Below are 14,143 nucleotides of genomic sequence, written 5' to 3'. Positions count from 1 at the left end.
GCAATCCCGGGTAGAGCGGCCACCACCAACTGGTCGGAGACAGCCTCATGCAGTGCCACGTTTTACATGGCCCCCAAATCCGATGTCCAGTGCGACTACTCCGTATACTTGAGCCAATTGCAAATCATGATGAACAAAGGTCTGGTAATCTTCGATACAAGTGGCTGGCTGCATGCTGCATCTGCTGATCCGGAGCAGCGGAAATTTATGGGCGTCTCATGCTGGGCAAGGCAGCCAAAAGGCCCGCCGGTATGATCAAAGGTAGCACAGAGTTGGCCATACCTTTTCTATAGGCTTTACTTGCAAAAGAAACAGATCCAACTATACGAATGTAAAACCAAGGGCACACATTCTAGTCAAAAAGAGGAGCGGTGGGAAAAGCGAGACTAACATCAGTATATGCATACGTGCATCCATGGAAGAGGTGGGTTGGGCCCTGATTGGGTTGAAATGTGCCTTGTGCATTAGAAGACCTGCATGACATGCAGCCTCGCTGCCTGTTCCTCCTCTACCATTGTATTTTTATTCTTCATCTACTTGTTTTGACTCTGATCTGGAGGAGAGATTCCATCAGGATTGATGAAAAGGAGTGTCGCAGCTTGGCTCGATCCGAATCCCTATATACTGCTTCGTCGGCGGATTGCGAGACACCGACCCAGACCTGCAGTTTAGAGCCAAATACTTTTCTACGCGGTAAACCCGTTACATCCGCTGTTCCGCGACGAGACTTACTACTGTTACAATTATTACAATCGCGAGACATTCTTGTCCCGTCACCACCATCAAATGGCTCCAAGACGAACAGCCGCCGATGCCTCACCGAGCCCGCTTCGCCGACTCCGGCTCCAAGCAGACCATCCTCTCCGACGCCACCGGATCTCCCGTCGCAAACTCCAGGCGCCCTCTATAAAAGAAATACGGCGCATTGAAATTCTCTCGGAAGGATATGTATCGGCGGCAAAGAAAGAGACTGATCATGAGGCCGAGACCGAGACGGAAGCCGAGACACGGTGGGAGAGAAGCACTCGTGGAGATGCAAGAACGTTGTGGGTGGAGCAGCTGTATCGTTACGAGGAGTTGTGATTGATGCTACGTGCAACACCAATTCAACGTGACGGCGGAATTTTACTTTTCTTTCTTTACTGTTATTTGTTCCTTTGTCTTTTTGATTTCTCTTTGGTTATGGAATTGGAACGCGGACGAATTACAGCTGGATGTGGTTGAACGATTGGTGAAGAAAAAAAAAGATTAGTTATCTGGTAGGCGGCATCGCCTGGAGGCCAAATTGCTTCTATTTTTTCATGATGTATAATGACTAATGAATATCAATGAAGGATTACAATTTTAAATGCCATATCCATTGTTACGCCATAATGTTGCCAAGGGCAGTGTCTCGTTGAGAAGTATATGTGCAATGTGTTGGCACATTGATGACATTGATGCTGATCCTAGTAGTACAGCCAAGTGAGATACTTGACATAAGACCAAGACAAAGAAACACGCTCGCATCCATATAACACATCACCACAACTTCATTTCCAAAAACTTCACATACGGCTATTTGTCCATCTTGACCTAATCTTAAACCTCTAGCCATCAAGGGCTGTTGATATGATGAACCCCCAATTATACGAGGGCGGGGCGGCGGAACCCCTCCCCCACTCTAGAGGGGCAGCATTTCAGCCTTCGGAGTAATTCAGTTTATCTCGAAGATCTTTGTATTTCCATTGATTAAAGGATTCATCTCTGTTGAAGAGAGAGCTGACTTAGTGGTGAACACACATAAGCTGTACGATAACCAATTGCCATCATGACGCCAACCATGGGAGTTGCCATTATTGGAGGAGGTTTGTTCGTCAAGGGGTCACATCTGGTATCTATCACCACAAACATGACGTTTGTTGAGCCCCTTAAAAGAAACTAGCCAACTAATCACTCTCGCAGCCTGCTGTTCTCAAGTGCGAGCTCTTCAGCCTCAAAGCCATCTACTCAAGATCTCTCAAATCAGCTCAAGAAACGGCCAGCCTCATCCCCGACTCAGTCCCCAAGCCGGATCTTTACTCTGAGGATTCTGGTGCTGGCAAGTCGTATCAAGATATCCTTGAACGAGATGACATTTCCGCCGTCATCATTGCTCTCCCTATCCTCAGCCAGCCCTCCTTCATTGAGGCGGCTCTCTCTGCTGGCAAACACGTCCTTGCGGAGAAGCCCATTGCCAAAGACGTCCCTGCTGCACGCGCCCTGATTGCCAACGCTCAACGTATTTGCTTGTCAACGAAAGCCACCTTGTCCATTGCTGAGAACATTCGTTTCTACCCCAGCTTTGCCTATGCCGCCAGCGAGGCTGCAAAGCTCGGCAAGGTTCACAACTTTAGCGTCCGCGTCCTGTGGCGCATCGAGGCAGACAACAAGTGGTACAACACCTCGTGGCGTCAAAAGCCCGACTATCAGGGAGGTTTCCTGCTTGATGCCGGCGTGCACTGGGCCGCTGCCACGAGGCTGCTGCTGACAGGCGACGAGAACAAGCCGGAGACGGTGCAGGCATTCACCGCACAGATGTGTGAGCACCTGCCGCCCATCGACACCGTCAACGCCATCATCAAGACACAGTCTGGAGCAACGGGCGTGTTTCAAAACTCGGCTGGATCCCACCTCCAGGCTTTCGAGTGGAGCTTCTCGTATGAAAAGGGTGCTGTGAAGATCGCCGGCGAGACAGTCACAGTAGAGCCCGCCAATGGAGAGGCGTATGTCAAGGAGTTCACCAGGACGAATGGCGTGACCGAAGAGGTGGCTGCCTGGGCCCAGAGCATTCTCGACGGCAAGATTAACCCCTTGCAGACGCCTGAGCAGGCTCTCGCCGACTTGGAGTTTGTGGAGAAGATGTTTACCAGTGGAGATGAGAACGGGTCGACGCAAAAGTATGAGCTTCTATAGGAAGATGGACGGTAGCGCTAATGCCAATATACACAATGTGAATCCATATATACGAAGCGAGCCGCTGACAATAATATCCAATCGCTGACCAGAGGTAAAGAAAAGTGAAATAGGCGAGGACGAGAACCAATCGCAAAGGTTAGAGCTTGCTCGCCTCCTTGGGAGGAGTGACAGGCCCCAGATGAATCTTAGCCAATGCCTCCTTCAGCCGGGGTTCCATTCCATCTTTCGGGGGTCTTCCTGTGGACCTCTCCACAAAGACATGTACGAAGCCTCCCACAGCCTTGACTTCATCACTGCCCCTTTCAAACAGGGCTACCTCGTAGGTGACGCTCGACTTGCCCAACTTGGTGACACGCACGCCCACCTCCGCCACGGCAGGATAGGCGATGGAGGCCAGAAAGTCTGTGTGGGAATGCACTGCTAAGCCATACTGAGGCGATGAAGGGGGGTGAATGCCACATCTTTCGACAAGATAACTGTTGACAGCGGAGTCGAATCTAGAATGTCACAGATCCGATGTAACCAACCAGTTAGCGAAGCCTTACAGCGGGTTCCCGTAATACCGTTTGAGTTGAAGGATAAGCATCAACTCGAGTCAGGAACGGGGAGTGGATATTCCCAGGCTAGAGGTTATCCGGATGGATCAACACCCGCATACGAGTAAGTGAGTCTTACAGGAAGTTGTACACCGAGTTGTTCATATGATCATACATATCATTGTCGTTCCTGTGGCGATAAAAGACACATCATTAACACAGCCTCTTGTTTATGTGAACGTCATATCATCCAGTAATCTCTCCGACTCTCAACATTAGTCGGTCCTCGGCATCTCAAAGACCGGCCAAGAGGGGGATTGGACATGTATGATAGGTTGAAGGACATGCCTTTTGACACAAAAGTTCGCCCCGAAGCATTGGGACCGCGTCGAGGCCACAGTGGAGAGGGGGGTGAAGAAGAAAGAAACTAACTTACCATCTTGTCCTGTACTCCAGGAGGTACGGATAGTCCTCGCGTCGGCGTGTCTTGAGTGCAGCGAGGCTCATACTTGGAAAGCGTCTTTAAGACGGCGAATCAGGAGTGCATATGCAAGGTCGTGAGTGAGTTCGAGAATGAACCAGGCACTAAAAGAACAGGCAACAAAGGACACGCCGTGGCCAAACTGGGGAGGCAAAAAAAGAGACCACAAAGATACAAGCAGTGACAGTCTTGCAATTAACCACTGGATGTCTACTAGTAGGTATGTGGTGAGAATTCGATAGCAAGGGAGGCGTACGAGTATATCGAGGCAGCCGAATCGGAGGTTTTTGGCGTACTTTGTAACGGCCCCAGCAGCCAACCGAGGTTCGGTATTCCCCCTGCTCCAGCTCCAGGGTAGGTAATCAACGGATGAATCTCAAATAATACATGCCACAAGGTTCCGGTGCCTTCGGTCGGGCTGCCGGTCATCCCGGACCGGAGCCACGATTCCCCGCAAGTGCACAAGTTCAGCGTTCTGCCGCTCCCGACCGCCTTATTTTTTGCTGCCCCTCGTTTTTTTCTTGCATGGCGGTACGTCACTCCGCAGACGACACAAATCTCAAATACTTGCATTTCGCCGGGGAAGTCCGTCTCGCACCATCCACGGAAGAACACGGCGGGCGAGAGAGGCTGGTGCCTGGATTGTTGCTGCGGGTAAACGCGCGGTCGAATTCGAAAAGCCTATCTCCTATTCCTTCTGCAGCGTTCGTCTGCTGATGCTGCGAGCCTGTTCGAGAAGCATCGGCAAGCTAGCAAGAACCGGAGCCTTCGCGATGACGACCTCGTCCGCCCTCGCCACCAGCGCCGCAGCACCCGCGACTGGCTCGACGGCTTTGCTCGATGATTCGATAGACGCAGCACTGCCCGGGCCTGAAGCTGCAGCCGAAGTGACCACGGCGACCCAGAGGAGTAGGAATGGAGATGCAGAGGGGGGAAAGGGAAGCCCCCATGTGAATGCGAATGGAGACAAGGGCAGGCCACCCAAGCAGAAGAAGCCAAAGAAGCCAAGCCCCAGGGACCGCTCCGTGATCCCCGACGAAAACGCCGTCCTCATCACTCCCGCAGGTGACATCTGGCCGCGGCCATACGTCTTCGAGGACGACCTGCGCCGCGTGCAACCATACCACTTCACGTACAACACGTACTGCAAGGAGAGATGGCGCGGCCGGGCCCTCATCGACATCTTCGAGTCCGAGTTTCGAGACCGGCCGCTCGAGTATTACCGAAGCTCCATGGTGCGAGGTGACATCTACGTCAACGGCAGAGTGGTTGGTCCAGACTACATCGTCCGCAATGGAGACATGATTTCGCACACGTTGCATCGACACGAGCCACCAGTTACGGCCGAGCCTATCGGCATCATTCACGAGGATGACGATATCATTGTCATCAACAAGCCCTCGGGTGTGCCTGTGCATCCTGCAGGCCGCTACAACTTCAACTCGGTTATCGAGATCATGATTGCGGATAGGGGCAGAGACTTTTTGCCACACCCATGCAATCGGTTGGACCGCCTGACCAGCGGCATCATGTTCATTGCCAAGAGTGTAAAGTCAGCTGAGGCCATGGCCATCAAGATCAGGGGCCGCACTGTGAGAAAGGAATATCTGGCGCGCGTGGTTGGCCACTTTCCCGACGGAGAGGTTGTCTGCGACCAGCCGATACTGCAGATATCGCCGAAGCTCGGTCTTAATCGCGTGCGTGCCAATGGCAAAGAAGCCAGAACCGTCTTTAAGCGGCTGGCATACTATCCGCCACTGGAAGGAGATGCAGATGAGCCGGTTATGCTGGCGGAGGATGGGCGACCACACACGCCTGCGAATGGGGACGAGCACGTCGAAGATGCGACGCGTAAGCCTTGGCTGAAGAAGAAGGGCTACTCCATCGTGAGATGCTTGCCGGTGACTGGACGGACGCATCAGCTGCGAGTACACTTGCAGTATCTGGGCCATCCAATCCAAAACGACCCCATCTATGCCAATCAGCGTGTCTGGGGACTCAACCTCGGACAAGCTGACGCCGATGGCTCACAAAACACCGACGAGGACATCATCAGCCGTCTAAATCGCATGGGAAAGGAAGAAGTAGCCGAGGCCGTGGTGTACTACGACGAAATGGTGGACAGATACGAAAAGCAGCGGGCAGAGAAGATGACGGGCGAGCTGTGCGATGTATGCCAGACGCCTCTCTACTCTGACCCCGGCAGTCACGAGTTGTCTCTCTGGCTGCACAGTCTCCGATACGAGGACGCAGATGGGAGCTGGGCTTATACCAGCCCGCTACCTAAATGGGCGCTTCCGCCAAAGGGCATGAGTGGCCCGACTACCGTGGGCGGAATGGAGGAGCTTGTGGAAGCCGTCAAGGACGAAAATCCTGAGATTTCATCCGAGGTGCAGGCCAAGGTCAGGGCAGAAGCCGAAGCAAAAGCCGATGCAGAAGCAATAGCCGACGCGACAGAGCCTGAGAACCAAGATGGTCAACTTCCCAATGGGACGTAATGATATCATGAGTTATGACACATGACAGTAGAACAAGTACAGTTCATAGACTTGGAACCAAAAGAAAGAGAGAGAGCGAGGGGACGCGTAACCACCAAGTAGAGCTACGAGATCTAGAAGGATTCGAGCCGATTTCTATAGATGACATGCCCATATTAGGCCAAAATCTAGACTTACCATTTCACATCCTCACATGCTTGACACCGGGCACTCAACATTTACGGTAAAACAACCCTGGCTTACCTTCGCGACGTCTATGCAAACAGCATAGGCACAGGCACATGTAACATAATATATCAACGATAGACTTGTGAACAATTACTTGTACGAGATCAGCCCTGGCGCTTCCTCATTGCTCGCTCGTTTAGACACGCCCCCCCTGGCCCTGTCCCAGTCAAAGGCATGGAGCGGAGATGATCCCTTTTGCCATTTCCGGCGTTAGATTGGGCAACGAATAGACTTGCGGGGGAAAGGGAAAAAAAGGAAAAAGGAAAGAAAGAACAAAGAAAGAAAAAGAAAAAGCATGTGCTGCAAATTTATCCGAGATCGACCTCGAGTTGCCTCCCCCTCATTCCCTCAGCGCTGCAAGGGTCCAGGAACAGTACATACGTACATTGAGTGGGCGATATATGACGAGCGACGTACGTATATTTGATTGACATGATTATGATGTGACTTGAGCGGCGACATCACCAAAAGCAGATGCTGCGCACGTGTATGTTATTTGGACACGCCCTAAAACAAGGTGTGTGGAAAAAGAGAAAGAGATGGGAAAATGGGCAAAATGCATGTGAAAAGTGAGCAGATGAATGAAGCATAAAACACGAGAAAGAGAAACGAAAGAGCGAGAGAGAGAGCAGCGTGCGAAAAAGTGGCCTGTTGCAGATCCGAATCTCTCTCTGTCCGTCTCTCTGCCTCTCTTCAGCTCACTGCTACCAAAAATTGCCACGACGAACGATGGATCGGCCTGCAGCTTGACCGACAGCACATTCATATGGGGGGGGATGGAGGGAGGTCAATGCTTTCAAACGCTCATCAAGTTCACGCTTCATGTTCCATGTTCATGCTTTCATGCTTCGAAATCCTTGGCAGAACGAATATGCGGGCATGATTGAGTAATGCCCCGACAAATAGATTAAGTCTGGGCAGCTTTCTCCGGCCTGCTGGTGCTGGCTAGGGGGTGAGATTGGTTTAGCTAAACTGGGCCGGGCCACCGAGGCCAAAGACGGGGCCTCCCCGAAAAAAGAGAGCCAGCAAGTGAGATTTCCATGGGATTTTGATGAAAATGAGAAAGGCTGAGACTTGATCATCAACAAATAATAATAAGAATGTCTTCAGCCCCCCTCTCATCATCAGCTGCAGCTTGGACCTCTTCTTTATAGTAGCAAGCCCCAGTGACTAAAAAAAGAAAGGTCCAAAGTGGCACGGCAAGGGAAATTTGCTGTGTGAAACGAGAACCAAAAAATAGACACTTTGAGTAAGAAAACGAGAGAGAGGATAAAAGGTGTCTAGCTTGAGAGACCGGTCCGGTCCGGTAATCCTATTCACGACCGAGATTTGGAATAGCCGGCGGTCTGAGCCAAGAAAGACAGGACCAAGCTCACAATCTGCCACTCACCATCTGGACTAATTAACACAAACCAACCGCCCCCGGACCCGTATTAGCAAAAAATAATGACAATCGGCGAGACATGCCCTTTTTGAAGAGACGGGGACCTTGATGAGAAGCGGCGGGCGGGCGGTGGTAAGTGCGGGTCCGTCCAATATCTGGAACCATGTCTCAGCCCGGTCTTAAGAAGAGGCGGCACGAGCCTGTAGAAGGAATACAGTACGCCGTTCGTTCTCTCAACGGTTTTTGTCCCTTTTTCCCTTTTTTGGTGTGGAGTTTTTTTGCATGTTGTTGCTGGTAAGTACATAGTGTAAGGTTGGTTGCATGACGCAAGGGGGGGGGAAGGGAATCCATAATATCGTGGAACTAGAACGAGTCAATCATCTGCATCGGCCGTCGAATAGGGTGCTTCTCCGTGCAAGTCGCATGCAGCCCAAACATGCATGAGAGATGGATACATAGATGCCTAGAGGGAAAAAAAGATGGATACAACGGCATGGAACACAGATGATGATCGAGGTTGGTTCCCCCCTGGCTTCTGGTCTTCTCACTTGTCAATCCCCCAAATGCCCCCAAGGGGGGGTCACTTCACCTTCAACGGTCCGATCATGTATAATGATGTTGTTTGGGGGGGCAGCCTGGCCGTTTCTCTCCCCGGGCTAGTCGCGAATCCGGCCAATTTCACTCCGGACAGATGGAAAAACCAAGGGGAATTTGTAATGCAGAAGAAACAAAGAGAGACACAGAGAGACAGACGTCACTTCAAACGTCGCTTTTGGCAAGGGACCTGTTCCGCCGTCTGTCAATGCGCTTGATGCCGCGTCCAGGATACTTGAAATGACGACAGGAACAGACCAACAGCATCTCCTTTATCCGCCAACTAAACAGCGTCCAATGAGAGCTTCAAAGCCTTGCTAAAGGAGGCGACGAAAAATTTTCGTTGGTGCTCTGCTTCTAAAAGAAGGGGGTCGCAGGATGGAGAATCTATTTTTTCCCCGGCTCTGTGTGCTGCTTGCGATAGGTTCAGCCTTGGGAGACGAGATGCAGGTATGCAACCTCTTTTTTTTTTTTTTGCCGTCCTCGACGCCTTCTCCCTTGCATTGTTACGACGGACTATTCCCGCTCTTCTGCGCTTATTAGGATGACTCTACACTGTAGTCGGCTAGACGCAACTCGTGAGGTAAGCAGGAGAGCCTGCAGGATTGCAGCCGATACACACACAAACAGGCGGTATTAGATGCCTTTCCAAACTCGCCCATCTCTCCTCATGCAGGGGAATTGATTCATGGCTTGTCCATCTTGGAAAATCTCCAGCACACCAGCAGTTGTGAGCGGTGTGGTTGGCCGAATTTACGATAGCCGCAGCCTTGACGACTGTCTGGGTTGCATCGTCAGGCGCTAGGTGCCGTCGCATCGGTGCCGTCTTTGATGCCGAATTGTCAACCGTTGAGAGACAAACAAAAAGACGGCACGCGATTGACATAGTTGGTGCGTTGGTTTCGTCCGGTTGAGCTGAACGTTCCTTCAACACCCCTGATGTGTGGATCCAGATGGGATGCCAGAGACATACAAGTCGATCCCGTCCGGTTGAATCTGCAGCACTTGCCATTTACTTGCCTTTCAGCAGCTTCGCCAACAACGCCAAACGACGCTATCACAAGGCTCCCCAATGAGCAACTTTGTGCAATTTGCCACTCATGACCGCACAGCAAATAGTCTCTCTAGATTGGTAAAAGCCTCTTTTCAATGGCCGAATTGAGCCGACGCAGTAATATAACTCTAGTCTCAGCTGTAAAAGCTAGGCGATGGTTTGGGATACAATCTGAGGAATCGTTGGGAGTGTCGCCAAGATTCCATCTAGCTCGGGGGTGCCGTTGCTACCGATGAGCATGTTTCGACACCGAACGTTAGCAACACTCGCAAGAAACAACGCAGGGAAAAACTAAAGATTGACACAGTTGTCTTGTGTCTGTTTGCGCAACATGTTAGTCCAGATGGCCATGGCAACAAACTGTCAACAGGTTGCCGTCACCGGCCCTCGGCTATGACGCTCCCCAGTTGGCCGCTCGGAATCCACGCGTAGATCTGGCGGCTAGTGAATAATTACGGAGCAGTATCTTTGTTCTAGAAGAAAGTCAGAAAGATGGCTTTTCCACTCTATCAAAAGCCGGCGTTCCGGCAGTCGTACAGTTAGTTGTAGAATGATCTCCCGGGCGGTGCTCGGCTTTCACTGTCATGGCTACTTCGTACGATTATGCCACATCCCCGAACGGAGAGCACTGTTAACGGCGTGTGTCGGTGCACTGTATGAGGGTGTTTCCGAACATTGAGCGGGCTCTGGAAAATGCACCATGCAGCCGTTACCAGCGTCACCAGCGTCGCCAGCGTTTTCCAGGACGGGCGTTAGGCTTGATGCTTAGCGTCTCTCTTGGTCCATTAGCTCATCTAGGAAATTTATTCGCAGACGAGGTGCAGGAGATGCCAGGAAGAGCCTCAGCTTCTCATCGTATTTCGCAAACGGGCACAGAGCAGAGGGTTGCTGATGCTGGGGCGGCGCACGCCCTAATCGTTCTTCTGGCATTGCGTCTCCGCTCCTTGGGCTGCATGTCCTTGCCCTTGTTGAGGTCGAACGGTCTGCCAGGCACGGCCTTGTCTAGGCCACGGAGCACATGTCCGATGAAGAAAAGCCATGGAAGTGCTCCAGAAAAGTCGTTTGAGCCAAAGGACGGGCAGCCACTCAGAGGCGCCACCGACTGCAAGGGAGACCCCCCTGTGCTTCCAAGGCTTCTAGTTCCCTTCTACTCCGTGCCTTGTGCTCCGTAATGAACAAGACCAGGACCAGGAGGCCGGAGCTGAGTTATGATAAGCTGCACGCTAAATTGCCTTTATGACGACGAAACCGACACTCGAAGCGGCGAACAATTTGTGCTCGTACGGCCAAGCAACCGTATCGGCAAGGACAATCCAAGCCTTTCATCTCCTGCGAGGCTTGAGGTACAGTGGAGGAATTCGCAGCAAAACTGGGGGTGGGCAGGCGTGTGTGCCAGCCACGTTTCCCTTGGCCTTTCGTGGGGGACGTCAAGGACCGTTTTGCTCATCCAGGAATTACGTCCCGTTTCGACGGGTGACTGATAAGCGCATGGTGTCTTGCAAACGTTTGGAGTAAGTCCCCATGCAAACCACCAAAAGCCAGCATTTCCGCCAATCTCTGGATGCCAGAAGTCATGTTGCAGATGCCAGGGGCAATTAGTGCCAGTTAGGCAGATTGTTTTGGATGGCATAATGGCGTTAGCAGGCTAGCATGAAGCCAGCCACGAGACAGCCTCCTTTGTGCGGTGGGCTCGCACGTTGGATAATATTGCGGGAAGTGCCGTCGGCTGTCTGTGCGAGTTGGACCGCTTGCAGCTCGGACCGTTGGATTCTCTTTTCCTGTTGCTTTGCACATCATCTGCACTCCAGGTGACCGGTGTTAGCAGACCATAGATAGAGTTGCCGTCATCAAGGTTTTCTCGCGGCATCGAAGCTTGGTCAGCCGTGAGGAAGCCGTGATGAAGCCGTCCTGCGGCAAAATCAATCCGCACGAGCCGCACGAAACAATCAGAGCCAGCCAAGCGCCTTTTTTCAGTCTTTCTCTTTTTCACCCCCTTCACTCAATACTCCCGCCCAAATCATCTCCGCCAGTGGAGGCACTGGAGTCGCTTGGGAAATCGCCACGCGCCACGCGTTGCTTTAGCACGCAGCCTCTTTTTCTCCCATGTTTGCATTTGCAGCACTAAGACGGACGAGCAAAACCCTAATGAGGCAACCAAAGAAACGCAGGGTTCGAAGCGATGAATAATACAGCCGGCCTGACAAAGCAAAGCCAGACAAAGCAACGCCAGAGACAGACACAGACTGCAGAATGATGACATCGTCATACTGTAGACAAAGTGCTTTGGGGGGGCGTGCGTGACATGCCGACCGGTGCTAGAGCGTAATGCCACCAACCTAAATCTCTGGAGCCTGTCTGTCCAATGTACAGGACTGTACTGTACTCGTACCATGCCGCTATCAGCGCCATTATATCGCGCCCAATCGCATCAAATCGCATCTACAGGCCTGCCGGGCCCTCGGTGAAAGATCGGTTGTGCGCTGTTCGGGGGAGTCTTGGCCGTTGGCTGGCAGAAATGCCATGCTGGACAATGATGACCGATCCGGTTTCTGGAAAGATTCGAAAGCTTCGCCAGCCCACTAATCCTGCGTACCGGATGCCGGGATTTGCGGCGGTTCCGGCTATGGTTGGGCGCTAAGGCCGATTTTGACAGATTTGACGGGTGTCAAGTGTCAAATACGAGTGTTGATTCTCGATTGTGAGCATCTGATGAGATGGGAAGCCGTCGCTCTGGATCTTTGGCCGCGCTACGCCGGAAGTCGTCGGAACGTCATTGGCATCCCCAGCGATGCGATGTCGGTTCCGTTTCCGCTGGTGCGTAGGAGTAGGAATTGGATGTCGAGGTACTTTGGCCTGCGGTCGTAATTTGCTGACATTTTGCAGTGGCGAAATGCACGATGCTGCATGTGGAAGAAGCGATAGAGAGGGTGGTGATGCTAGATTAGCCGCTGTGTGGTCCCAAGCACACCTTTTGCCCATGAGAGAAAAAAAATTGATAATTTGCTGAGATGGAGTTGATGGAGTTGAGAGCGAGCGTATCGATTACCTCATTCTGATTAATGACGTCGTTTCTTGTGTTTGCTTTTTTCTTGTCCCGTCTCGCCCCTGTACCTGCCTGCAGTGGCTTGTACGGTGCAGGTACTTGCTGGGTTCAAGGTTTGCTGTTGCTGACATAGCAGAGCCTGAGCCTTAGGTAAATTCTTAGTAGATTGTTTGTTACCTGTGATTTTCAGCAACAAACAAAGAATGAATGAATGAAGCCAGCAAATTCTGCATCGCCACCACGATGGCTAATGATGTTGCTAATGATGATGATGATGCCTTGCCTTGACCGTAACTCCCGAGCATCCAATCCCAAGTCTTGGATCTCGATCCAAGTACTTGTACCAGTAGTCTCTGCTGCGTTGCCGTACTCGTGCTTGTTCTTGTTCTTCTCTCTGGGTCTTGGGCTCTAAGAGTTCTGGGGCTAGCGACTGGGCTCAACTGCTAAAGATTGAAGTTCTGGCGAGGCGGTCAGTGGCTCTAGGCCGCACATACCTGCCAATCTACACCGCGCTAACGCACTAAAACTGCACATGCAGCGTGCTACAGTACAGTGGAGGTTGCCGCCTGAGTACCTGGACCCTGCCGCTGGCCTGGTCCGTATACTTCGTACGGGTACTCTTCGCACGTTCAACCTCCATCGAAATCTTCCATCCTAGTCCAACTAACTTGCTAGGCCTTCTTCAACATAAGTCTTTTCGCCTGCCGTCAGCGGTATCAAAGTAGTCCTACACCAAAAACAGGGGCGCCAGCCGCAGACGCCATTCGCTCTCGATTGAAACGTGGGAAGCAACAGTCGAGAGGCAGAGGCGCACACCAGGCGGTTTTAGCTGCATCTGCCGTCTGCAGTGCATGGCCAATGGCCAGAATGCCGCAGACGCCGACGGGGGTTTTGGTCCACAAATCGCCGCCAGGCGAGAACGAGGAGGCTGTTGAAGAGAGAATGTGAGAGAGAAAGAGAGAACGAGCCAGAATGAGACGGACGAAAAGCGAAAGCGAAGGTATGGGAGCAACAGAAAGAAACAGGAAACAGATCACAAGAGAGCGAACTGGTCCGAGGTGCCTCTCTTATGTTACCTGAAGGGGAGGCCGAGGCCATCAAATCAATTTATGCCATTTGGAATCCATGTCGGTCAACAGCAGAGTTTTGCTTGTTGGCCCTGGTGGTGAGTCCCCCATTCGTGTTCTGGAATATTGCCTTATGGCGAGATGGGGGTCCAGGGCTCTCATTCTTTTTTTTTTCCTGGGTTGGGACACTAACGAGGTAGCGGTGGATAGGCTTCCGTTCGCTCGATAGGCGTCCCATCATCAAATTTGACTCGTACTGTACGATACAGCACGTGCGATGATTTGGGCCAGGGCAGGCAGAGGCCATCACGGAGTAGGGTC

General features: G+C 51.9%; 3 protein-coding genes across 3 annotated transcripts; 2 read left to right on the top strand and 1 right to left on the bottom strand.

Annotated features, from left to right (window-relative positions):
* Positions 1-1,810: 1,810 nt before the first annotated feature.
* On the top strand, positions 1,811-2,934 carry T069G_02326 (oxidoreductase family, NAD-binding rossmann fold domain-containing protein; the record flags this gene model as incomplete). The annotated part of the gene is made up of 2 exons (XM_056169536.1): positions 1,811-1,873; positions 1,945-2,934. The coding sequence occupies 2 exons, from the start codon at positions 1,811-1,813 to the stop codon at positions 2,932-2,934; spliced, it is 1,053 nt and encodes a 350-aa protein (XP_056030428.1).
* A 139-nt stretch (positions 2,935-3,073) lies between these two features.
* T069G_02325 (thioesterase superfamily domain-containing protein) lies at positions 3,074-3,980 on the bottom strand (the record flags this gene model as incomplete). Its single annotated transcript, XM_056169535.1, has 3 exons — positions 3,074-3,434; positions 3,613-3,663; positions 3,910-3,980. 3 exons carry the CDS (start codon positions 3,978-3,980, stop codon positions 3,074-3,076), a joined length of 483 nt encoding a protein of 160 aa, XP_056030427.1.
* A 747-nt stretch (positions 3,981-4,727) lies between these two features.
* On the top strand, positions 4,728-6,452 carry T069G_02324 (RNA pseudouridylate synthase domain-containing protein; the record flags this gene model as incomplete). Its single annotated transcript, XM_056169534.1, has 1 exon — positions 4,728-6,452. The coding sequence occupies one exon, from the start codon at positions 4,728-4,730 to the stop codon at positions 6,450-6,452; it is 1,725 nt and encodes a 574-aa protein (XP_056030426.1).
* Between the last annotated feature and the right edge of the window lie 7,691 nt (positions 6,453-14,143).

The sequence above is a fragment of the Trichoderma breve genome, chromosome 2 (genome assembly GCF_028502605.1).
Source record: "Trichoderma breve strain T069 chromosome 2, whole genome shotgun sequence".
NCBI classification, from domain to species: Eukaryota; Fungi; Ascomycota; class Sordariomycetes; order Hypocreales; family Hypocreaceae; genus Trichoderma; species Trichoderma breve.
Note: the sequence above shows the minus strand (reverse complement) of the source record. Positions and strands in the feature narration are given on the sequence as shown.